At 40.6% G+C, this 25,234-nt stretch overlaps 1 protein-coding gene across 1 annotated transcript in view; it reads right to left on the bottom strand.

Moving 5' to 3' along the window:
* ryr2a (ryanodine receptor 2a (cardiac)) overlaps positions 1-25,234 on the bottom strand; it is a 142,614-nt gene that overhangs the window by 81,554 nt on the left and 35,826 nt on the right. Inside the window, exons 12-35 of the mRNA XM_076298837.1 lie at positions 24,089-24,245; positions 23,545-23,709; positions 23,252-23,373; positions 22,389-22,572; positions 22,041-22,176; positions 21,463-21,558; positions 13,918-14,036; positions 13,693-13,826; positions 13,274-13,515; positions 12,771-12,963; positions 11,897-12,113; positions 11,021-11,125; positions 10,550-10,653; positions 7,973-8,056; positions 7,646-7,820; positions 7,063-7,210; positions 6,106-6,314; positions 5,504-5,678; positions 4,787-4,995; positions 3,880-4,223; positions 2,330-2,450; positions 2,038-2,198; positions 1,072-1,231; positions 86-172 (exon numbers count right to left, since the gene is read on the bottom strand). Coding sequence (XP_076154952.1) covers positions 86-172; positions 1,072-1,231; positions 2,038-2,198; positions 2,330-2,450; positions 3,880-4,223; positions 4,787-4,995; positions 5,504-5,678; positions 6,106-6,314; positions 7,063-7,210; positions 7,646-7,820; positions 7,973-8,056; positions 10,550-10,653; positions 11,021-11,125; positions 11,897-12,113; positions 12,771-12,963; positions 13,274-13,515; positions 13,693-13,826; positions 13,918-14,036; positions 21,463-21,558; positions 22,041-22,176; positions 22,389-22,572; positions 23,252-23,373; positions 23,545-23,709; positions 24,089-24,245 — 3,847 coding nt within the window. The remainder of the gene's footprint in view (positions 1-85; positions 173-1,071; positions 1,232-2,037; positions 2,199-2,329; positions 2,451-3,879; positions 4,224-4,786; positions 4,996-5,503; positions 5,679-6,105; positions 6,315-7,062; positions 7,211-7,645; positions 7,821-7,972; positions 8,057-10,549; positions 10,654-11,020; positions 11,126-11,896; positions 12,114-12,770; positions 12,964-13,273; positions 13,516-13,692; positions 13,827-13,917; positions 14,037-21,462; positions 21,559-22,040; positions 22,177-22,388; positions 22,573-23,251; positions 23,374-23,544; positions 23,710-24,088; positions 24,246-25,234) is intronic.

The raw sequence follows: 25,234 nt of genomic DNA, 5'->3' as shown, positions 1-25,234 counted from the left end.
TAAGCACACACATAGTCACACATTTTTGTAGGTAATAAAATAAGTATGATGCTAATACCTGAGGAGCGAGTGAATGTGTCCTCACCTTTATGCTTCCCAGTTCAAACTGAAAGACGTTGGGGCTGGTGGCCTGTGCAAACACTGCAGGGAACAGCTTGGTGCTGGGCTCAACCTAGTCAAATGTAGAACATGGACCAAAAGCTAAAAACATTGCAGTAAATAGGATGGAACTGTTTCTTGTTGTGTTATATCTGAACATAAGTGACTGATCCGTGACCCGTGTTCCTGACCATGTATCCTTTGTCTCAGTAAGAACAGATCATTGGCCAGTCTAATTAGCATAATCGGCTGGTGTGAGAGAGGCATCTTGGATGCGTACATTCCCATTCCTCCCAGATAGCCCCCTCCTGCTATGACCAACCCTCCCCCTTCACCTTTTGCCGCCTGTCCACACCTCTCTCTTTCTCAAAGGACTAGCTGACTCAGGTAGACCCCCATAGCAAAAGCTAACCCCACACCCTATTGTCTCGTCATCAACTTAAAACCACTGTGCAATTGAAACGCGCATCTCTTCAGTGATTTGCTGGAACAGTTTGTTATGTTTTATGGGCAAGGTTGGCCCAATTTGTTTTGTGGCCGTTTTTGGAGCCTAGGCTATCCACGGAGACAGTGTTTTTTTTTTTTTTTACAAAAAACCCCAGAAGGTCAGTCAGTGACGTTACATCTGCTCCACCACGCCCGCATCATAAGTGTTAAAGGACTTCTAGCCAATGGTATGTCACTGTGGCAGTGATGTCACTGTGGGGGTGGCTCCTGCGCAGACTACAATGCTGAAACTCATGACTTCATCTCTCCTGGTCCTTTCTACAAATTGGTGTTGTTATTCAGGTTGTCCTTATCTTTTTAAGAAAATGTAACCGAATTGAATTTGAATTTGATTTTTTTATGATATAATTGGTAACTGTGTGCCTACATTATACTTTCTCATCTAGTAAAGATACAGTAGTCTGATCCTTATCATGTGCATAAAGCAATTTACTCTGTCCCAGGTGAGAAAAGAGTCTTAGTTACCTGGTAATAGGTGCTGAGCTCTTTGCCATTGCTGGTGAAGGTAAGCACACCACTGACACAGTCCACCTGGCAACCGATCTCCAGGCCATTGTTGTTTCGACCCTGACCAGGGCTGGTGCTCTCGCCTGCCCATACCATGTAGCAATTACTGCGCTTGATGCTGTCATGCAGATACACACACATATATCAGGCTTTTTTAACAGATTACATACAGTAGACAGACACACATTATGGCATGCCATTTAGGATTTTTTATCACATGATTTATGTATCATGTGTATTGTATAATGATGTAAATTGATAGCCTAGAAATCTAGACGCGCCCCTAGCGGCAGCAAATTACATTTGCTGCCAGGGCTAGTCTAGCAACTCTCCGTTGGCTTGTGAGCTCCAGAAATCGAAACTCAATCAGGCCAATGAAATTGTGTATAGAGTCGTTAGGTGGGCTTAACATAATCATTGATGGCAGAGTTGCAACGGTTTGGCTTGAATTCCCTGCTACTTGAAAACAAATAAGATGGATGTTGCTGCTGGCGAACAGTGTGACACAAGTTAAGCTTTTATTAAGTTGGCAAACGTTTGAACTAGCCAACTAGCTCCGCTGGTGGGAAATGCATGGGACTCATAGTGCTGCCGCTGTCCTATTGCGTGCAGAGGGAATTTGAAAGACAACTGATTATCCCGCCCCTCGGACCGAGCACTGCGAACGGTGAGTGCCCAGACCCTACATTTTAATGTGGGTCTAGCTCGTCAGGCTAGTAAATTGATGTTGAAATATATGAAATAAAGGCCTGAATACATGTAATGGAACTTGAAATGTAATAGAATATTATGGAAACAAATGTGAGAATATTGAATGCAAACTGACATTAAGGCATTGGTGCCATCTTGTGTTTTGAATGTGCAATGTATTTACATTTCAAACAAAACAGTAAATTAGTGAATTACATGAGTTTATCAACTGACCTCTCATGGACCTTGCCTTTCTCATCTCCAAGGGTCACAGTAACAGTCCTAACCTTATCTTGCTGAAAGGCAGTATCATACTGATGGAAATCAGATGTAACCCAACCCACCCACACACTTGATGGTTCTTGGCCAGGGAAGATCCTTACAGAGTAGTAATACTGAAAAAAGCACACAAACTGACAATGATTTGCTCTGTAGTCTGCTCATACTGTTGAAAGGCTGAGGAGACAAGCATTTTCACAATGCCCATAAATTGGTTGTGTCAGATAAAGAGAAATGGCACTCTCACTGTTGAGGTCTGCATAAGACACCCAGAGTCATCCCTTTCAGCATCTGCAATCACCTCTTCTGGCAGACGTGCTGATGACTGGCTGGTGTTGAACTCTGGCTTTGTCTTTTTAAGCATAAACCTGAATCGGCACACATAAAACACACACGTATGCCAGGGGATTTCACTAAGTACTTTACCTCTTATAGCAGGTCTCACATTTCTATTGCATAACATAAATGTAGTGTGTCTGGATTAGAGGTGTAACGGTACACAGAAGTCACGGTTCGGTTCATACCTCGGTTCGGACATCACGGTTCGGTACGAGTTCGGTACAATGGAGGGGAAAGCAAAACAAAAATGCAGAAAGCATTTTTTTTTGTGCATGTCTCAGGCTGTACCACCTAGTGTCATACAGTATCTTCCCTGAGTTATCTGCAACAGCCTGAAGTGTGTAAGATGTAGGCTAAACAGTACAATAAGTACCCAGACTCCATCTGTAACTTGTAAACAAAATAAGACAATCAGCTCTAAAACTGAAAATAGGCCTACAGCATCTCTTATTTCTGAAAGTGCAAATTACATAGAAAAATTAAGCAAGACCTTCAACATCTGTGTTTAGTTGTATATGGAAGGGTCTACAATTTGCCTCAATATTTTTTTTATTGTGTGTAAAGTAATAATCTAGCCTACTAATTGTGAAAATATCACACTATTTTGACTTTTTTTAAAAAACGAAATTGCTCCTTTCATTTCATAAACAGACTACAACTAGAAGTCACGTGACTTTGCCCTTTGACGTTAACTCACCGTAGCATGGTTTGTTTATTAGCCTGGTTAGCGTTGTCACTTTATTTTACTGTCTATGCACTTAACACTACCAGAACCTCATGTGAGAAGTTACAAGTTACCCCAACATAAAGGCAATTACCACGCGATTTACATAGCTTTCTGTCATTACGAAATCATTTAATTTAAGCCATAGGTTTTGGCCCTATTTGTATGTGTATCCAAAGGCTGCTGAAGCGCAGGGGAAGTTTTTTCCCCTCGTTTCAGTGATTGGTAGCCTACATCATCTGGGTGATGGCTTCGAGTAGCATTTTTTCCACTCACATACCCAACAACTGCTGAACAACGCCGACAAACAGTTTCATCTTATCCACCACTCTTTCGCCTGTACTAACGTTACTGTAACTGAAGTTTTCAAACTTGCGCTCTTAAAGAGACCAGCGGATCCTCTAACTCTTGTGGGTCTAACGTTAGTGCTGCTAATGACTGACGGACTCGACCGACGACCTGACAAAAAAAAACATAGGCGCCAATCAGAGCTAAGGCGAGGCTACAGATTAGCATTAGGTGTCGCTAAAGAACTCCCGTAACTCTCGCTACTTAACAGTAATTGCGCATGACATTAATTAATCCGCACACGAGTTTTATGTATTTTTATACCGTGTATTCTCCGTGTAAATTCATGCACCGAACCGTGACGCCCGTACCGTTTCGGTTCAATACGAATACATGAACCGTTACACCCCTAGTCTGGATGGAGGTGTTGTGAAAAGGTTTCTGACCTCGATTTGAACTTGGATGGCTTTTCCTGGTTATAGTCCTTGTGGTTGTTAAATTCATCAGTGGCCTTCTCTGGCCCGTTAGAGCCCATGTGACCATGGGAACTCTTCATCAAAACCTCAAAGTCTGATTCTGTTTCAAGGTCCTCCAGCTCTTTCTTGGAGGAGAAGAATCTACCATTTGAGGGTACTGTGCTGCCTGGAGACTTACAGAAGACCTCTGCGCACTCGATGGGCATACTTAGGCGGTAAAAGACGATGTCACTGCTGCTGTTCTGTGAGCCGAATGACCTCTGTGTGACCTTTAGACACGGTGAGCTCTCCACGGTGCCATCTATCCTTGTGACCTTTTCATGAAAAGAGTTAACAACAACATATCAGCAGTGATAAACAACAATCTCCACACACACACACAATTAAGTGGACATTACTGTAAGTGCTGCTGGTTAATTTTTCTTTAAAATTGCCCTTTGCCCTTGATCTAATGACATTATTGTTTTTGGTTTGTGTGTGTGTGTGTGGGGGGGGGGGTGGGGTGGGGGGGGAGCAGCAGTGATAACCCAGTCCGCTTATAATACTGTTTCATTGTATTTGTGCAGATAGATTACTTTCTATGTTTATAGAGTTGTGTGAGTACCATTTGCAAAGCATTTACCAAAGGTGTAATTTCTTAGTAATTTCAAACTAAACTGATTCAATCTACAAAATTAGACTGACTGATTAGATTATGACCATTTACGTTTTAAATCACATTTGTGATGGCCAGCTTAATGGTCCTGTTTTGTTGTGTTCAGTGCTGCAGAAAGAGATTTTGAGTATGAACAATACCTTATCTTTCAAGGGTCAGCTACCAAGCTGTGAAATACACAATAGCTAAAAATATGTTAAGCCAAACCAATGAACTACTTACCTCAATGTGCTCATGGTTTGAAGGGACTGGTATAAACTGAGGGAGCCTCTTGCTTAACCACATGGTCAAATCTCGGTTCATGTTCACAGCAAAAGGCTCATAACCTTCTTGTAGGCCACATATTGTGAAGTACTTCAATGTGCTTACTTCCTTGCCAAAGTTCATGCGGCCAATCTGACATACACCCAGACTACACACAGGGATGAATCCTGCAAAAAGGGCAAAGAAGAGGCAAACATGTTCCCCTCAGATTAAGCATACAGTATACACATGGCACAGGTGACATGTTACTGTTGTAATACATGAGTGTTCACACTGAAACATTAGAGCAGCTATCAGTGAACCATGTAAGGGATATAGAGCAGCTATCAGTGAAACATGTAAGGGATATAGAGCAGTTATCAGTGAAACATGTAAGGGATATAGAGCAGCTATCAGTGAAACATGTAAGGGATAATGCCAGTCTGCCAGTCACTATTGGAAAATACATCCTACCAGGACAAACAGGACCTGTTTTGCCTGAAGGGATGTATTTTCAGATACCAGCTGAATACCAGTACACATTATTGCGCTTATTATATGGTTACTTCCTAAAACAATTAAATAACTTTCTCCAAAATATATATGTTTTAACGATTAAGAATTTAGAAAAATAGCTCTTCACACAAATGATTTGCATTTCTTCAATACAAGAAAGGAATCTCTTAATCAACTGACCTTCCCAAATTTCAAAATCTTTAAAGGCAAGCTCTGAGCCAGAGTCGTCAAGCAGCACCTCCCCATTTAGTGTGAACATCATGGTGTGTTCACTCATGTCCACCATGCATCCAACCACATCTCCTGGCTGCCAAGAGCGGCCAAAGTGTTCATTCCCCTGGTGCCACCGTTGTGCCTGCCAGAACATGGAGAACACATGAGACAAACAGTGCATTTAGAACGTTTTCAGACCCTTGCTATTTTTTACATTTTGTTCCACATCTCAGAATCATCTCAAAATGTATTTTTATTTGTTAATATATTTAAAAATAAAACATAGAAATACTTGAAAATTAGCAATTTATATATTTTTTTCTAGTCCATATGCATTTGATTTGCAAGATAACCTCTGAAATACCTGCTATGAGACTAGGCCTTCACTTCTGATGGATAAAATGTAAGACTTCTGCTTGTTAAATACATATTGGGACTAACTACTTTTACCTTATGTACCAACAACAACATGGTGCAGCTACTGCACAGCACACATCAATATTTTTCAGCTTCAAATCTCATTAAATATGTTAAGCCCTCAATTTCAATAAATATGTGAGTGTGATTACCTTGAATCCATCAAAGACAAATGCGTGTTCATCAGAGCCCAGTTCTTGGTCAGGCAGGCAAGCTGGCCGGGCCCAACCTACCCTCATCTCTCCAGCAGTCACCACTTCGAACTCAAAATACCACTTCCCTATGTTCACGCTGTATGTCTTCTCCGCACGGAAGATACGAAACCTCTCGGCTGACATGTTGCTTATGTCTGCTCTGGATGCTGGTAGATGAACATATTATTGTGAGTGTTGATATAAATATGTACATTTAGTGATGGAGTACTCTAGGTTTGATCATCAATACACCAGACTTTAATTTTTTTTTAGATAATCTGAAAGATAATCAGCCCATACTACTTGGAAGTAAAAGGGGATCAGGTATTACGGTAACAATGACAATTTTTTTTGAACAAAACATTGGCCTGATCAAAACATTCTAGTATAAGTATAAGTATATATACTGTTTTGATCCCGTGAGGGAAATTTGGTCTCTGCATTTATCCCAATCCGTGAATTAGTGAAACACACTCAGCACACAGTGAACACACAGTGAGGTGAAGCACACACTAATCCCGGCGCAGTGAGCTGCCTGCAACAACAGCGGCGCTCGGGGAGCAGTGAGGGGTTAGATGCCTTGCTCAAGGGCACTTCAGCCATGCCTACTGGCAACCCTCAGGTTACAGATTACGACTGCCCCTATTAAGTATTCTGAGATACTGATCTCCAGGTGTATTTCATTCATCTCAAATCTAATATTCATTCATCTCTGTCTCTAATACAACAACAGGATACAAACCAAACCAAAGTTTGGGCATTCACGGACCAATTAACAACATTCAGTAATAATGAAAAAGTTAATTGCAAAAATGAGAGTTAATAAAATGGCAAGCGTTAATTTCAAGGTATATACAACAGGATTTTATAGTTTGTGGGTGCTGCCTGGCAGAGGTTTACAAATGAAGGACTCACCGTGGTCTTGGTCTGGAGCTTCAAGGCTATATCCGTATCCTAGAAGTGTACGCACTGCTTCTCGCAAGCTGTCCTTGTTGGATTTTTTGGTCCGTTCATCAAGCAATACATATGGAACAAGCCGTGGGTTCCTCTTGCTCTTTACATCCTAAGAATAAGCAAAGGCAAGGGACTCTCACTTATGCCACATTTAAACCATCCTTCTATAGTTCTCTCTGATGAAGATCTGAGATGTTTGCAGTATGTGAGAAAAAAATGTTTTAGCTTAGAAACTGCGTAACATTGCTTAGAGCACCTTTAAGGAATTAAAGCTGGATTTCTGTTACAGTTGCTTGGATGGTTTTATCTACCAAACTCATCTTCCCCACTACTCTAAAATGAGTTATGCTGATGGCAGACAGTATGTTGAAGTAACTACCGGTATACAATACATGCTCTGGCTAACCATACCACATTTTGTTCTTTCTGAAGAACATCTTCATACTACATGCAGCCAGCTGGATTATTGCTTCTAAGATATTCCCATTGGTCTCGAGTTCCCCAGCCCCTAGATGGGCCTCTGTGACTACCCTAATAGTATAACTGCCCAGCAACATGCCTGTTGGATGCCATAAGTCCAGCCCTGTCGAATCCGGTCCCTTGCCCAAACATTGTGGGCATTTTCTGCCAGCTTGTCCACCATGGCCTCCTGGGCAGAGGCAAGTCTAATGTGACTCAGGTCCATAGGGGCTGGCTTGTACCCACTGGAGAGTTCATATCTATAAGATGGAAATGACATAAAAACAAAGATTGTGTACAGTATTGCACAAAATAATCTATATTCAGAGTGGAACACTAAGTGTTAACCTAAAGTGTTGACCTAAAGCATATTTCAATTCCTGAAAAAGGGCAAAAGAAATCTCATACTCACTTGGAGGGGAGCTTAAGCTTCTTGACTTTCTCAACAGCATGCTCATCTGCCACACCAACATGGCAGCCTAGTGCCAGCAGGGTCCTGACAAAGATAAAGATGGAAATAAAGATGATCTTGTGTGCCTTGGTCATTGCTACAAGCCTCTGAAAGTGCATCACAAGTGACCTGACTTTAAGACCCAATTACAGTTTTCTACAACTGTTTACACACATTTTCTAAACTCTGTGTCTATTTTTCAAAACTGACACACGAAATTAAATATGTCACAAACACATTTCTAAAGGCTAAAGCAAACATTCACCTCACATTATAAGCACTTTTGTCATGACATTTTGAATACATCATGTACAGTATGCTGTTGATCAAAACCTAAAACCTCTACAGAGAGAAGTTGAAATACACAGTAAACATGTAAGCAAATAGTGATTTTTCCCAAATAATTTGCTGTTGGGAATACAGTATATTACAGCCAACAGGAAAAAAGGAAGCAAAATACAATGACCACCAGATGTACATGGAGTTTTGAAAAAGACAGAAATTACTGTATTTCCAAAGAAAGAAATTACTGACTACTATTAAATTACTTTGCTTCTTCCAAGGAAAATATATTACTGTGTGTGTGTGTGTGTGTGTGTGTGTGTGTGTGTGTGTGTGTGTGTGTGTTTGTGGAGGGGGGGAAGTTGGGCGTGTATATTCATAGGCCTATAGACCCTTTCAACTGCAGAAACAAAAGTGTGTAAAAAACAACATTGAGCTAATGGTAACTTGGGGTCAAAAGACATTTTTTACGTCAAGTCGCCCTTTTGTAGAACATTACTCTAAAGTCCAATTCATTTTCATTTCAAAGTATGAACATTTCACCCGGAAATCCAGACCCGGAACAGACTGCAAGGACCTATACCTTTAGTATATCTATTCATAGGCCTATAAGGCAGTGATCGAAAAGTAATGAGTGTTTGTACATTGAGGACTGAGTGTGAATAAGTGGTCAATAAGTATGGCATTTTTATAGGTTGTGTTTGAAAAACAAAATCAAGTTACTTCCTGGTTAGATTGGTTAGATGGTTAGATTTTTCTGTGTTAGGTAGAAAAGTGTGTGTGGTGTTTTGCAAAATGTGTTTTAGGAAATTGAAAATTGAGTCAAACACTGAGAATTAGTGTATGGTTTTGCAGATTTGGTGTGGGGTTATGGTGTTTGAAAGACATGTTAAGAAAATTGTGTGACAAGCAAAAATGTAGTGTGTAAGCAGTTGAAAAAATCTGTGAATGACTAATAGTCAGCCATTATGCAGTTACATCCATGAAAAAATGCAGTCTTCCATCCTTCCCTCTCAAACTCTGCTAAATAAAGACACTATTGAGTTAATTAAACTAAAGCCGTTCCTCTTGTGGCTACAAAGGGATTGGTGTCACTAAACTGAGAGGAAGTTTCAATATTACAGTTTTTTACAATTGCTTAAACACTAAGTATCCCACAGTTAGTGAAACCTTACACTCAAGGAGCAAAATATCAGCCCAGATTTGCATAACTAAAAGCACATTATCAGCATCACACTTTTTGCCAAACAGTACACACATTGATTTACAAAACTCTAAAACACATTACTCTACTTCAGACAGAAAAGAAAACTCAGATAATGTCTCCTCTTTGCAATTTCAAGGCACTACCTTCCAAAACACACAACCATGAACCAGGTGTTGAAACACAACTAACGGGTGTGAAGACACTTAGGCGCTTAACCATAAACTCAACAATCAGTCCTAAACACTGGGCAACAGGTGAGCCATTGTCAACAAGAGAAATGTAAGGCAATGTAGCACAGAGAGGAAGAGACACTTTTGCAAAAAGTTTTTTATGAAATTGAAAACTGAGTCAAAGGCTGAGAATTAGTGTATGGTTATGCAGATTTGGTAAGGAATTATGGTATTATATGGGGTAATAGGGTTATAGTAACATGTTTACTATAACAAATTGCATGATATGCAAAGATTTTGTGTGTAAGCAGAAGAAAAACTGTAGTGTACTTCACAATGTGGAGAGAAAAAAAGTCCTCAATGTACAGGTCTGATCTTATGTGTCGTGTTTGGTCAGTTAGTATATTCTTGTACTCAAATTATCCTCTAATTCTACTTGAACAATATTCCTAGGAAACCTGTTTTGTCAAATTTGTTTTGCATTGTGTACATTAGTGTGTAACTGATTAAAAAATAATCAGATGGTATGATGGATGTGTTTGTGATATGAAAACAAAATAGAGTTTTGATAAAATTGTGTAGTTTTGACTGAAGTGTTACATTACGCAAAAGAGCTAAGGGATTCTGCTAATTGGGTGTAGTGTTGTGTTAATTATGTGTAGTGTTTTAAAAAAAAAAACCTGTTAAACCCTTAAGCACAAAAAGCAAACTGTACAGTAATGCATCAAGAGCAAAATCTTAAATGACACAAAATTTGGTCTCTGATATGTGCAAACAATTTCCACAATGGTAGAGAAATGAAAATATATATACCATTGTTTTACAAAAACATAAAATATACAAAAAGTGAAGAAGTCACAGTATTTTAGTTGTACTCACTTGAGTGTTTCCACGGACATCTGCAGATTGTAGCTACGTTCTTGTTCTGGAAGCTTCGAGAATTCAACGAGACAGGGATGCTGTCTCTTGTTGTCATCCCGAATCTACAGCAAGGAAAGAATATTGAATGGCTATTTCAGTTTTGACAGACTTTGGGGTCATTGTGTACACAAACAAACCTCTAACTTCAATGGTCTATTTGTTCATGTGTTGTCAGTTTTACTGGACCAATTTTTCATTTTTTTCCTGAGTATCTCGGTTCCATTATAATAACCAAGCATTTATAATCAACATTCATTATCAACATCATTATTAGGGCCTACGGTATTATTACAGGAGCATCTCAGGGACACAAGGGTACTGTAGCATGCAGAAACCAAACCCAGGACTCCCTGGCTACCGCTTCCCAGCCCAGTTTCTCAGCCACTAGACCACCAGCACCCCCTACTTCTTTGTTGATAACCAACTCACCATGCCATATGTCCAACCAAGTTCAACCTTGTTCATCACCCAAAGCTCATGGATATTTTCAGCAAGCTTCTCACGAATCCGTTCCAAATGAGGTGTCAGCACAATCTAAAATCAGAGGATATTAGCCTTTGTGATAAAGCAGATCAAGAAAAAGTACAAATGTTTTTACGGCTTTTTAAACTGTAATGGACAGGACAGTGAAGAGTGAACAGGAAACGGGTGGGAGAGAGTGATGGGGAATGGGCTCAATGGGTTTTGCTGCTGGAGCACTTGCTAAATCTTTGCTGCTGGAGCAGTTGCAATTGCAACATATCCTAACAACTGTACACTTGTGGCGAGCTTGCTTAGAAGCAGGTGTGAGACAGATCTCAGCTTCACATCATAAAATTAAACAGAGTGTCTTATCTGATCGATAGTAGGATACCATAAAGTTGTAAATCTCTGACTACTGAAAACCGTTTTAAATCAAGAAGCTGTCATTGATGCAATTAAAAAACCTCTAGCTGCGGCACACCGGTTGAGAACCACGATCATGCAAATCACTAAATTTGGCAAAAAGTTTTTGGTTGAAATTGCAGACAGCAGCTTTATGTCTAGGAGAGAGTTCATTTAGATCCATTAGCCATGGCTACTGTCAGCCACGGGATTTCCTGCATGTTTGAGGTGAGATACAATTACATTTATTCTTCAACTGATGCTTTATCCATAGCATAGCCAAAACAGATACATACAAGGACATTGAGAAGAACTGTGGAGTCATGCATGGACCTTTAGGTGATTTCGTATGGAATGACCCTATTGTGTATGGGGGGTGATACTTTTCCTTTGAAATAAACTGCTGTGTCATGTTGTGGCGTGCCTGCATTCTGTTGGTACCTGGCTAGTGTCCACTGGTGTGGGGGTGAAGGCAGCCTGTGAGAGGGTGATTGTGGGGCCCAGCAAGTCCCTAGTAGCTCCATGGTCCTGCTTATACTCTTGAGTGTGCTCCACTCGCAACTTCTCTCGGGGAAGCACAGCCTCAAAACAGGGAGCATAGTTGGGTGGTGGTAGGAATTTGAACTCACCATGACGACCACCCAACAGGAAACGTACCCTTTTAAAAGCAGACAAATCTCTATTAAACAATATGGACATTATATTTTAAAAATCTTTACATCAAAAGAAAATAGATGACCAACTCCATTTGGTTATTGTGTTGTTTTTTTCAAAGGATGCAGTGTGCACGTAAGGAGAGACATGGAGTAAACAGAATACAATGGGGTACATACTATGAAAAATTCCAATAATTCCATCAATTCAACACTTAAAAAGCAAGAGTCAAAACTACATTGCATAACATATTGTCATAATGGTTGTCATAACGCCAGCTGCTACAGCTCTACAGGAAAACTAACGGCTAATCGATAACTCATTCCTCTTAAATGCTGCTGAATATAAAAATGAGACCTTTCCCATACAGGTTTGAATCGGTATAGTACAAAATCAGTGGTGCTTCCCCTCATGAAATAACTATGGCCATCACTAACTCAAGAACATAATTTCACATATAATTGGGAACCACATCAGTAACTTTTCTACTTCAATCTTATCATGATGATAAACTAGAAAAGCGTCTGTGTAAAGAAACAGATTGCAAATCACAGGCTGATTTCATGTCATTGACATATAATAATTATTGGCAATAAAATATAATAATAATAATAATAATAATAATAATAATAATAGATTTAGGCAAATCCCCTTTACTCACTTGACTCCTGCTGAGAAGCTAACCACAGGGAAGAAGAGCCCATCAGAATTGAAGTTCTCAAACATGCCCTGTACTGGCTGGCCATTGATGCGAAAGGAGATACTGGGGGAGCTGAGGTCCAGGCAGCAGCTGACCACATCCTCTGTGCGCAAAATATGCTGAATAGGAGAGCTAACAGTACGAGCAATGCAACCTACGTGGAAACACACAGGAAGTCATCAAAACACAAACAGTCTTGAGGAGAAGAGAGCGTTAATATTCAAATGCTTGGCCATCTTCAAGCAACACTATGTCCTTGTATAGTGTTAATATAGAAGATGTCACGCTAAAGATGCCAGACTTCATACAGCTATTGTAGTCATGAACGGTTGCAAGATTTTGTCTTCCGGGGCATTGACTACATCACAGCAGTCCCCATTTGTACGTAGAGAACCCGTGGTGGTTATAAAAAAGTAATAATCTTTTACTGCTTGCACCACAAACTGACGACAGCAGTGCCTTACCTGACCACAGATGTAGCCCATCAAAGCCATAAGAGTACAGGTCATCACCCACGCCATTGCTGCCCCAGCCCTCCCCTCCACCTGGGTAGGGAGAATAGCCATGTGTGGAGGCCCAGCCCATTCGCAGATGGGTAGCCTCAGCAGTGATGAAGGGATCTACATGGTCCACAATGAGCTCATAGTACCACTTCTTATACTGGGCAGAGCCTTCACTAATGCCAAGGAAGATGTTGGGCCTCATGCTAGCAGATAAAGAGATGAAGTAAGATAGTATGTACAACACCCAAATTAAATATCTTAAAATAAACCAAACATTTTCAAACGTAACTTAGAATGGTATCTGGTGCTATGTACACAGTTCCATAAAAAAGCAAATATGCTGTACTGCTTTTAAAAAAAAAAACAGACCACAGCCCTACCTGCTGACTTGGTTGACAAGCTGCGTCTGCAGCAGCAGATCTCGCCCTGGCAGGAGGTTATCACAGATGAGGTGCTGGTTGGACCGCACAGCAACACCATGGCATACACACAGAGAACACAGCACATCCAGCACCTACAATTACAGTGCCAGACGTCACAAACAGAAAGAACTGGAACACCGTTAAACCTACAGTAGGACAGAGCAAACTAGACCAGTCTCATACCTTATGGTTACGCCCATGTTTGTCCAGAAGAGAGATAATCGATTTGATGTGTCCCTCCTTAATTATGTTTAAGGCTTCTGGACTTTCCACCAAGACACAATGCAAAACTTCTAGTATACCTGCAGCATGAACAATATGGACATTTTATGGAGACAGATGGAAACACATCAGGCTGTAAATTGACAGACAAGTGCAAATATGACAAGTTGAAATTACTACATACAGTCAATGGATCTCCTTTACCCGCCAAAGTCGCAAAATTGCGACAAACAACGTCACTGATTAAAACAGACGATAGATCCATGTACGGTGACACATCTCATTTGTACTCTCCACCAGTAGTTGGCAGACACCCAGAGCTTCGATTCAAGCTCAACCTTTTTTTCCAAATGTTCAGGAAGCACGGGAGAAACACGTGAGACACACACGAAGAAGGCGTGCATTTCCTCCATAACGCGGAAGCAATGCGGGCCATAGTTTTGCACAAACTGAAGCAGAAATACACCAAATGTTGAAAAAAAAATTCACGTGTGATGAAGTCTCGGGTCTTTTATTCATCTGTTCTGACTCTGAAGGAGAATATCTGCCTTTTGGAGAATATGAGCGATCTTCTATTCACGCTGCGTCTGTGAATGGAGGTGCGTCATTTGCGTCTTTCCGACGGTGTTCACTAAGCATACAATGCTTATTTCGACCCTCTGCCCAACATAGCTGTAGGTGCCAGTGGTAATAGTGATGATAGTGTCCGTAATGGACGTGGTATTACACGCGATTACACACGAGAAACACATAAGAAGACGTGCATTTCCTCCATAACACGGAAGCAATGCAGGCCATAGTTTTGCACAAATTGAAGCAGAAATACACCTAATGTTGAATAAAAAGTTAACATGTGATGAAGTCTTGGGTCTGTTATTTACCTAGTCTGATTCTGAAGGAGAATATCTGCCTTTTGGAGAATATGAGCGATCTTCTATTCACGCTGCGTCTGTGAATGGAGGTGCGTCATTTGCATCTTTCCGACAGTGTTCACTAAGCATACCACGCTTATGTCGACCCTCTGCCCAATGTAGCTGAAGGTGCCAGTGGTAAAGGTGATGATAATGGACGTAGTAAAGACAGCAGGGGTAGTAAAAATAGGGCTCTGAAGAACTACAAAGTCACCCGCGATAGGAACTGATTTGACCAGGCTACTTTATTGTATAGTAGAATAAGGTTTGTGGTAATAGTAATAGTTTACTATTGTTGGTTTACATGTGACTGCTTTCCTGTTCAGGTGTTATGTGGGTGAAATGACAAAAAAGTAAGCAAAACTGCTCAAATATATGTTCAACATCCAGTATTTACTGAAATGTGCCCAATTCGAGGTGGTTGTCATCCAGTGACGTCATAATATGCAAATTAGATGTGTAAATTTACCCCCTTCATAAACTTTTGTTCATACTCAATGATTTTCACATTTACAGTAGGACTTTATCTCTGACCACTTTCAAGCCATGGCCTTTTGAAATTTTGATGAAAAAATCAAATGATGTTTTTTTTTAAACATGGCACCTAAAGGGTGTTGATCACAGTACATACAGTCAATGGCTCTTAAAATGACCACAGTACATATAGTCAATGGCTTACATCTATCTACCTTGCTGTCCCTACAAGTCGATTGCATGGGATCTGTATTGTGATTACTGGACAACAGGCACTGAATTGACTACTATACTATGCTGGCTCAGAGACCTAGAGGAAGACATATGTGAGGCATTGACTGTAATATGAGAAACAAGAGCTCTCAGGATAATCTGGTTTCCAGGCTAGTAAGGGGGTACCAACTTTGAATCATTTGACACTAAGTGTCAATGCACAGGGAGAGCTCTCATGTGTACAGGGTTTCTAAAGAGGAAATTGTCACTTCATGCAGATCATCTTTATTTAATCTGTTTAACTAGATGTTAGACAATACTGTTAATTTAAATAGATTGTTCTAATAAATGAGATTTACATTTACATGTATTAATTTATCTGATGCTTTTAATCAAAGTGACTTACAAATGAGGACTGGCATTCCAGCCACAGTGCAAACGGAGACCTTAGAGTAACAATAAATACTATCTGTACAAGACATCACATACAATACAAGATAACGAGAGGGTGTTAGTGCAATAGTTTAAAATGACATACCAGAAAAAAGTAATCAAGAGACAAACCAGAAAAATCAAGAGAGATAGTGTGTGCAAGTGTTACGGGTTAGAAATCTCTTAGTATCACTGTACCTTTAACTGGAGGAGACAGGTTGTGACTGAGTGGTTTAGAAAAACTGGCTACTGATCGCCACCACTTTGTTAGTTAAGAATGAAGCAAAGGGGTCAACTGTGTTGGCAGCTGGAGGAGGGGTAAGTAGTGTTTTGAAGGTGGAACTGTGACACAGTGGATCTTCTCACTGTAAAAAGTTTGCAGCAGTGATGCTTGATAAGGAGGACAGAAGTGACTAGCTTGGGAGGTCAGTATTTTTTTAAATATTTGTTCCACTTTCTCTCAGCAGCTCTGAGATTAGTGCACAGCATTTGAAGGGTATCATTCAGTCATGTGTGAGGCTGGTTAGTTTGAGCAGGTCTCGTGGATAAGGGAAACAGGCCATCCAGACATTAGCTCAAAGTAGAACATAGAGGCTCATTAACCTCCAGAGAGAAGCATGTGCTAGGAGGAGGTAGAGCAGAAATGACCACTGAGAAGTGGATGGGAGACAGGTTCCAGAGGTCGCGGTGGAATGAGACCATAGGTAGAGCAGAAATGACCACTGAGAAGTGGATGGTTCCGGAGGTCGCGGTGGAATGAGACCATAGGTAGAGGAAGAGATGTTTGTTGCGAGACACACATAAATTAAATAATGGTCAGAGAGGTGCAGATGTGTAACTAAGTATCTGTGGCACAGTTTTGTGTAGGAATGACATCAAGTTCTACTTTGTGAGTAGAAGGGCTGCAAATCTGTTGTAAGTCAAAAGAGTGTGTCGGGGACAAAAAGTCCACTGAGGTAGAATGGTCTATCGTGAACATATCATTTGTGTGGGGGAACCAGGGCTAGGGCAAATAGGACGGTTTGCCTTATTCTGTGGCTTTATTCGGTGGACTGACACAGGTAGACTCACGCGTGTTCATGCAATAAGGTTTTTGCACACAAGGGCTGATGCTTCAGCAGATATTTCAGCAATAGCCTATATTGTTATACAGTAGCATGAGCTCAATTAAACAAGGTTGGTCACATGTTACACTGTTTGCACTCAGTCACACATCCCTGATCATTAGGCGATTTGCTGCTAAAGCTTTGCTGATGAAAAAAAAAGTTTCACTTTTTGAAATAGATTATGGAAAAAAAATTACTTTTCCACAATATTCTATTTAATTCTAATTCTATTTAGATGGACCTGTATATCTTTGTAGATTTTTAGATGAAAAGTGCTTTCAGCTACATTGGAATTTGATATGAGTAGTGTTTTCAATGAGACAGGAATGTGAAAAAACTGCTCCTGATCTCTGCTGTCGGATGTTGGCTCTCTTTTAGAGGAACTGCAGTGATGGAACATTCATGAATTTTTAATGGACTACACATCAGCCACCCTCTCTCTCTCTCATACACACAGAAACACGTTCTTAGACTTTCTATATTGGTCCTTCTGACCTCTTCTAACTTTTCAAATAACTGCATTTGATTTGATTTATTGAGTGGACATAGTGCAACCCCTGAGTTCTATAAATTCTAGTCAGAAATTTGAGTCTGATACTGCTCCATTGGGACGTGATTATGGGGCGTGTTTCAACCGATACGGGGGGGGGGGGGGTGGTGGATCAATTGGATCGACCTAACTAATCAGAGCAACGCAATAGCTTACCGTGAGCTGTAGGAAAAACAACTGAACCATCCGTCTTCTCCACAAATGCCTTAATATTGTTTTCTAGTTGTTTTTTTTTAAAGTCATTGCGCTGTCAATATCTTGTACAACACCCGATAGCGAAATGTGAAATACGTAGCAGGGTAGGCTATTGGGTAACGGAAATAATTCCTTTCTCACTGATGCTAAAAACAGCTGGGGAAGGCTGTCGCATTTGATTGGTCCAAACAGCTCTGGTTCGGGCATAGTTGCTCCACAATGGAACAAGTCCAGACTGAACTTCGCGACCACAAAAGTTGTGGGGGGGGCTAAGTTCGGCTGGCATCCAGGCTAAGTGCAACCACATGCAACCTGTAAATTCTGCTCTGTCCACGTATACATATTCTCTCTCAAACAAATAAACACCACACACACACACACACACACACAAAACCCAACTGTTTTAGCCAAACAGACTACCTACACATTACCTCCCCAACAATGCATTGAGATGTGATGGACAGCATGCCATGGTAATGTTTCTGTGTATTGCTGGTACTTGTGGTTAACATATCGTTTTTTCACTATCACAATACCATGAGAAGAGCAGTAGTCAGCTGTGGGGTGTCATGCATGGTGCAAAAGAGAGTGGAGCTCTCTGTTATCTGTTTTTCTGATGTTCTTTTTTATTTATTGTCATCATTCTGTAAAGAGGCTTGTCTTTGTAATACCAAGTGTGAGGCACCATTTTATGCAGGCTGGGTGGTGATAGCCCATGTTTCCAAGGAGCCAATGGGTTGTAAGAGGAGGAGTTTTTCTGTATCAAAACTGCAGCTTCTCCCGTAAGCCCGTTTTTCTTCTCTTCTCTCGCTGTCCCTCTGATAGGCTCCCAACTTTCCCTGTTCCCTGAGTATTTTCCTTTCGGTTTATTTCCTTTCGGTTGCCCGACTACCTGCATCCATGGAGCAGTCACAGCCAGTGCGCCAGCGCAGAAGCAACCGTGCAAAAACACTGGGTCTGGGAGAAGATGGCAAAAGCACTGGGTCTGGGAGAAGATGGCAAAAGCACTGGGTCTGGGAGAAGATGGCAAGGCCAAGGCCAGTCCTGCGGTGCACAAGGCTGCACTGCATTACACTAATCTATCGCCTTTAGTGCTGCCGCGATTAGTCGACCTAATCGACCATGAAAATTAGTCGACGGCAATTTTTTTAGTCGAAGAGTCGTTTTACTATTGACCGCCTATTTATTTTTGGTCTCACACGGCTGTAATGTTATATTGACTCTATGTTATTAACTCTTGAAAAGTACAATGACTGTCTTTGGATGTTAAACAGGCTACTAAGACTTTGGCATGTTTTAAACCCCACTTTGCACGCAAGTGTTAAAGCAACACCAAAGAACTTTTCCTCTGTCGCACGCACTATTTGTTTATCCAGCACCAGCTTTGCAAATAACAAATGTCCACAGACAAGGTAGAATATGTTGCATGATTTTATGAAAGTACGATGTATTGCGACATCAGATGCAAGTCAAATTTGTAGTTTCTTATGTCTCATTCCATCGAACTAGATCCGCTACCCGAAACGGCAAACTTACATAGTGCGGTTATAGCCGATAGAGGGCCGCGAAGCGAATGCAGAAAGTGCCGTTCACCCTGTTACGAGTTGATGAACCACTGAAACGATTTTGGAAACATTATTTTAAGGTACAAAAAACTCTTTGGTGTTGCTTTAATGCCAGCAGCAAAGCTGCGTGCCTGCCTGCTTTCAGCGCAATTAATTATTAGGCAGAGCTAAGTGGGGGGAATAAGCTAGTAGGTTACGCTAGTCCAGACTCTGACTAATATAGTAGCCTATTGTGGAAATTGAAATAAATGAAGTGAAGTGTCTCACATTGACAACGCAACGGCGTGTCATTACTGTAATTCATTCATACAAAAAAACGTTAAACCGAACATGCCGCCGCCCGTGATATCAACAATCAAGGTGCGCGTCATTTCCCATGCTCAATAAGTCACGACGCATATTTTTTTAGCGTTCAAGCCAACTGATAAAGTGAAGTAACCTATGTGGTAAGACGCGCAAAGTGCCTGTAGCCTACTTGTTTTGAACATGCTGATGTTAGGCTCATTTGCAAAGTCCTCAACTCCTGTCGCCTTTCAAAGTCCAGCGTTTCTCAAACTATGGGCCGCGCGGACCAGCACCGGCCGTAACGTGGACATTGCTGGTCCGGAGCCGCGGAGTGAAATTATTCCCGGGGCTTCGTCTGATAATTTGCTGCGCAATTGATCAAGGAACCGCGGACCGACAGAAAAAAAAAAAAAACTTTTCTGCAATCAGTATGAATTACTTGCTAATTTGGTGTCATCAAACATAGAGGCATAAAATGTAATTGTGGTATGAGCGTTCATTCAATGCGCGATAGAAACTGAAACCACTTGATAACGTTGGTAGCAAATCTCCAATTCAACCTATTGGAAAGCTATTTAATTATGAAACTACATTTAATAGAACAATGTGGATTTATGCAACTTCCATAAAAACAGAGCACAGACTATAATACACTATCTAGAGTATTGTATAGTCAAATTTGAATTACGTGGCCAAAAGCTTGTGGCATAATTAAAGATGTAAATATTCTTTCCATTTGCCTACCAGTATATGATGCTTGCATGAGGGAAACATCCCAAAACGATGACACCCATATAATTGCTGCTGTTTTGAGAAGTATTTATCATGCAACCATGCAAAAGCAATGGAACTATTCTAATTATATTTTACATTAGTAAAGCAGTCCTCTGATGTGCATGTTTTCAAACTTTTTGTGAACAATGTTAGCACTTTAAACACTGGCTGCTTTGAAGTGCATGTATAACAATATATCATAACAATAATAATTGTGATGTGATATAATGATAATTTGATGGGGGGTGGGTTCATGTAGGTGGGCCCTATGACCCCAAAGTATGCCATGACCGGGCCTCAGGTCAAAGAAGTTGTCTATGTCGATGGCAACACTGGCATACAAATAAAGTCTATCAAAGGTCTGACATTACTGTAGATCTGAAGGTAGCATTTTAAATGGGTGTTTTTTTTAATACATAATGTTTTTGAACAGTTTACTTACAGTAATACAGCTTCTAACAAAAGTAGGGTGATATATATTTTACGTTTTCCCTTTAGTTCAGTTCAAAATAAAACGTACACAACAAAATAACACTTGATTTAAAAAAAAAAATAGTCGTTTAGATTAGTCGACTAATCGAAAAATTAGTCGAAAGATTAGTCGTTAGAAAATTAGTCGTTAGTGGCAGCACTAATCGCCTTTCTCTCTTTTGCTTCTTCTCAATATTTTGCTCTTATTGATTAATTCAGGGTGCCTCTCATTTATAATATGTCATCTATATTTATCCCAAATAAACATTTTACAATTTTTCTACTTTTTTTCTCTTCTCTTCTCTGATTTGTGCTCAAATAAGAAAAGTGTGTTAACCTAGTGTTTGGTTGTTAATGATTCTGCAGGTCAACAAAATGAAACCAAGGCTGGAGACAGCTCAAGCAACCTGTGTTCCTAAATAAACTCTAGAATTGAGAGGGGTGGTTGGTTGCTGCTAAGGAAAGATTGGTCAACCCACCCTATCGGGGGTAACCAGCAGAGGGCATCAAATGGGGTATGCCATACTTACCAGAAGAAGCTTCAAGGCGTTCTAAACGACTGATCAGCCAGTCCAAAGAGCCTGAAAACTGGGCACAGTTCTTCCGGTTACCCCTTATAAGAGCAGCTGAGAAAAACAGGGGAGAAAAGCAATAATATGGTTCTTCCAGATGAATCCAGTATTAGTTTTTTAAAGATTTGTCTAAACCTAGAGACTGGATTATGAGGAAGGATATGAACACTGCACAGTTAAAAAGGCAATCACAATATGTGATTCAGTTTGGCTATTCAAATCGGTAATAGGTAAAAAAGATGCAAAAGGTTATTAAATGAGCAATCTGCAATACTGGCTGGCTGAATCTATGTGGATGACCATTAGTGTCTACATCAATACCAACTACTGTACATGTAAGTAGTGGCAAAGCAAATAAAATCATTCTATTAAAGCCATGTTTTGTGTTTTAGAATGACAAATATTACAATACAAGAGCTACTTAGGGTATAGAATATTTTTCAGGTTGTTGGAGTGGTTGGAAAAATGTTCAGCAAGAAGAAACAGGAATAGAGTAAGAGGGAGACGACTAGGTTAAAGAGAAAGGATCTTCTTACCCAGCAGCTCATATAATGAGTTTAGTATAGATTTCCACGCTTCGCCAGCTTCTTTTCCCGCCACATCAGCAAAGTGGGCTGCACTGCTATACACATGTAGCCTGTCAATGCACTCTAACACCAGGCTAATCATACCCTATAGAGACAACACACACAGATCAGACAGACAGACAGGCACCCAAACACCACACATACGCACACACACACACACATGCACAGACACAGACACACACACACACACCCACATCACAGTACTTCAGATATAAAATAAAATATGCATTCAAAATATATTTTGTAGTCAAGCTCTAAACCAGTACAATTATGTAATTGTGCAATAATTAGATCTACCTCCTCTTGGAACAGGTTTTGACGATTCTTCAATGCACGGAGGCGGTTCTGTTTGTCCTCATGTTCTAAATGGTCCTCTGGAGGCTGAAAGTAGCCAATCAGATCCTCCAGGCTCAAGCTGACAGATTCAATAGGCAAGTCCAGTGTGGAACTCTTCCCTTTTTTACTCAAGGAATCTAGACCCCTGGAGATGGACAAAAAACATGTCATTCAAAAGTGATACATACATACTGTAAAGGTTATTTTTATGAAACATTAATGGTGCAGAATTTGTACTCCTGTACAGTTTTTGGCTCATTCAGTGAACAGGTCCTAACAATCTTCAGCTACCTGTTTAGTGTTTGCACTAAAACAAACACTAAAAATAAACTGAGTGATGCACGGCAGCCATTTTGCGCCAGAATACTCACCATGCACCAGCCTGAGGTGGAAAGTGAGACAATCTGTCAGCCAGTTGCAGTGGGGATGATTAGATGGCTAGATGGGATGAGCCAGGTTTGGAAATGTAGCCAAGGACACCTTTACAGCGTGCAGTATCCCCTACAGCTCAATGTCCCCATCACTGCACTAGGCACTGCCCCCTGCTAACCCACCAACACCACCTCAGGCAGCAACTTAGTTTTTCAACTTAGGAGGTCTGCTATCCAAGTACTACTGAGCCAATACTAAGCTTCAGTGGTTTAGCAGAGACAGGGTAAATGTTGGTATGCTAATGGCCCAACAACATTTTCATTTTATGAAAACATTTTGGATCTGCATCAAATCTTGGACAAATATCTTTCCATGAGTGCACACGTATGTGTGTGTGTGTGTGTGTAAGAAGAGAGAAAGACAGAGAGAAAGGGAAAGGAAGAGAGTCAGACCTGATAAAGGTATTGAAGAGGAAGACTGTACTGCGGATGACACGGGCGGTGCGTGACTCCTCATGCTGAGAGCGCGACAGTGAAAGCCCGTCATCCATGTGACCCTCATGATGCATTATAGCCTGCAGGATTCACATAACAGAACAAAGCAAATTTACAAATACATTTGCATGACTACACATGCAGGGAATACCATGACAGCAATAAAAATAGGCAAGTCCATTTCATTATTGATGACTAATTATTGAGGAGCACTAGTACGATGAGCAAAGTGATTTCATCCTCCACATTACCTTCCTCTGTATTCCACCCATCCGTGCACATTTAGCATCCATGGACTGATATGTCATCCACAGACATGTATCAACATGCTGGATGTAGCACACAGAGTCGCCATACTTAATTTCAGGCACACCCATGCCATCAACCTCTTTCTTGAAGCTCAAGTCCAGTTTTTCCTATGAGTATTGGAAGAGGATAATGGAAATGTTGACAGTTAGTTCAAGGAAAAAAAACAGTTGTTCGTCCAGAAATAACATAATTACAGCAGTTGTGGGTGTTCTGCTGCCCTCTGTAAAAGTAAACAGAGTATTCCTCCTCCTCAAACTCTTGTCAAAGAGTTACAGCAACACGGCATCAGGACTTTAAGGTGCAATGGCAATGTTAAAAAATAAATTCCAGATTCTACATGGACAAATATATAGTCCACAGGCTGCTTGGGATTTATAAGAAAAAATAAGGTCTTCCTGGGAACAAAGGTTTGGGAAACGTGAGATTTCCCTCTCTTTACTGTAATTGTGGGTAGTATGATCATACAACAAACACGGAAGCCTCTACCTTGGAGGAGCGGAAACAGAATGCTGTGGACTTGATGTCAGCCTTTTCCTTGTCCATGAGGAGTAGGCTCTTGTCATCCATGAGACTAAGGTACTTCCCAGTTGTTACGTGTCGGAGACGAAAGGGCTGGCCCCAACGAGTGTGACTGCCACTCCATCTACAGACAAGAAAAAGTGATTTGATTTGCACTGGCCTCACAACACCATGCTTTGTGTCTTGCGCCTATTCCATATTCTACCTAACCTTAACACAACTTACCACCATACTCTGGCAAGTCTGTATTATGCAATATGAAATGTGCTGCAACCAAAAGGTAAATGTATATATGAAATATATAATTAGGTACTAGGTAATATTCCCCTTTGTTAAGCTAGTGCTTCTTCTAGGTGTACAACTTCCAACATGGTTGAACTTCAACCGCGGCACACGCAAGAGCGGCAAAGCGGCAAAATGCCAGTTCTTGCGCTGCGCTTTGCTCAGCGCAGCAGCAGGTCAGTTCTTGCGCGCAAGCCATTGAAAATAATGGGATTCATAGAACAGCGCAGCCGCTTTCATGTCCAATGTGAACCCGGCTTTAAGATTCTTTGTGAATGCGGCCCCTGGTCTAATTGATCAATTCAGAATGTAAATGAGGACTGGTTGTCCCTAAAACGGGTGGTTAGGGACTGGTTCAGATTGATGACATCATCAAAGCATGACTTTCCATTGGTTAACTTCTTGTGCTCTCCTACAGAGAACCAAGGTTATATTCATATATATATATATAGGTTATATCCATATATTTTGTTAGATGTTTTTGCATTGGTAGCCATCCCAGATACCAAAATACAAGCATACTGTACAAGCACTTAAAATGGGAAATGTGACCTTTAAACATAAGTCACCACAGCATTTGAAGTAAAGTATGATCCAAATGGCCTGTCAAGCATTAATGAGTAATGTTATATAAATAAAAGTGACTTGACTTGACTTGATTTGACTTAATGACATCTAAAACTAATATTCTAATGTTTGCAGAATCTAATATTGACGCACATTATTTAGTTGTTTGCATTAACATTATGGTGAACAAAACAACAGAGACAATGGCTGTCCCATTTACAAATGTGTTTAAAAGGGCAGGTTATAGCAGAAGGTAACTTAAAA

This window comes from Alosa pseudoharengus, unplaced genomic scaffold (genome assembly GCF_046254945.1).
Source record: "Alosa pseudoharengus isolate Yale_2024_CS ecotype anadromous, Long Island Sound unplaced genomic scaffold, YU_APseudo_1.1 YU_APseudo_1.1_scf_21, whole genome shotgun sequence".
Classification (NCBI taxonomy): domain Eukaryota; kingdom Metazoa; phylum Chordata; class Actinopteri; order Clupeiformes; family Clupeidae; genus Alosa; species Alosa pseudoharengus.
The sequence above is the reverse complement of the archived record's forward strand: the minus strand, read 5'-3'. Positions and strand labels throughout refer to the sequence as shown.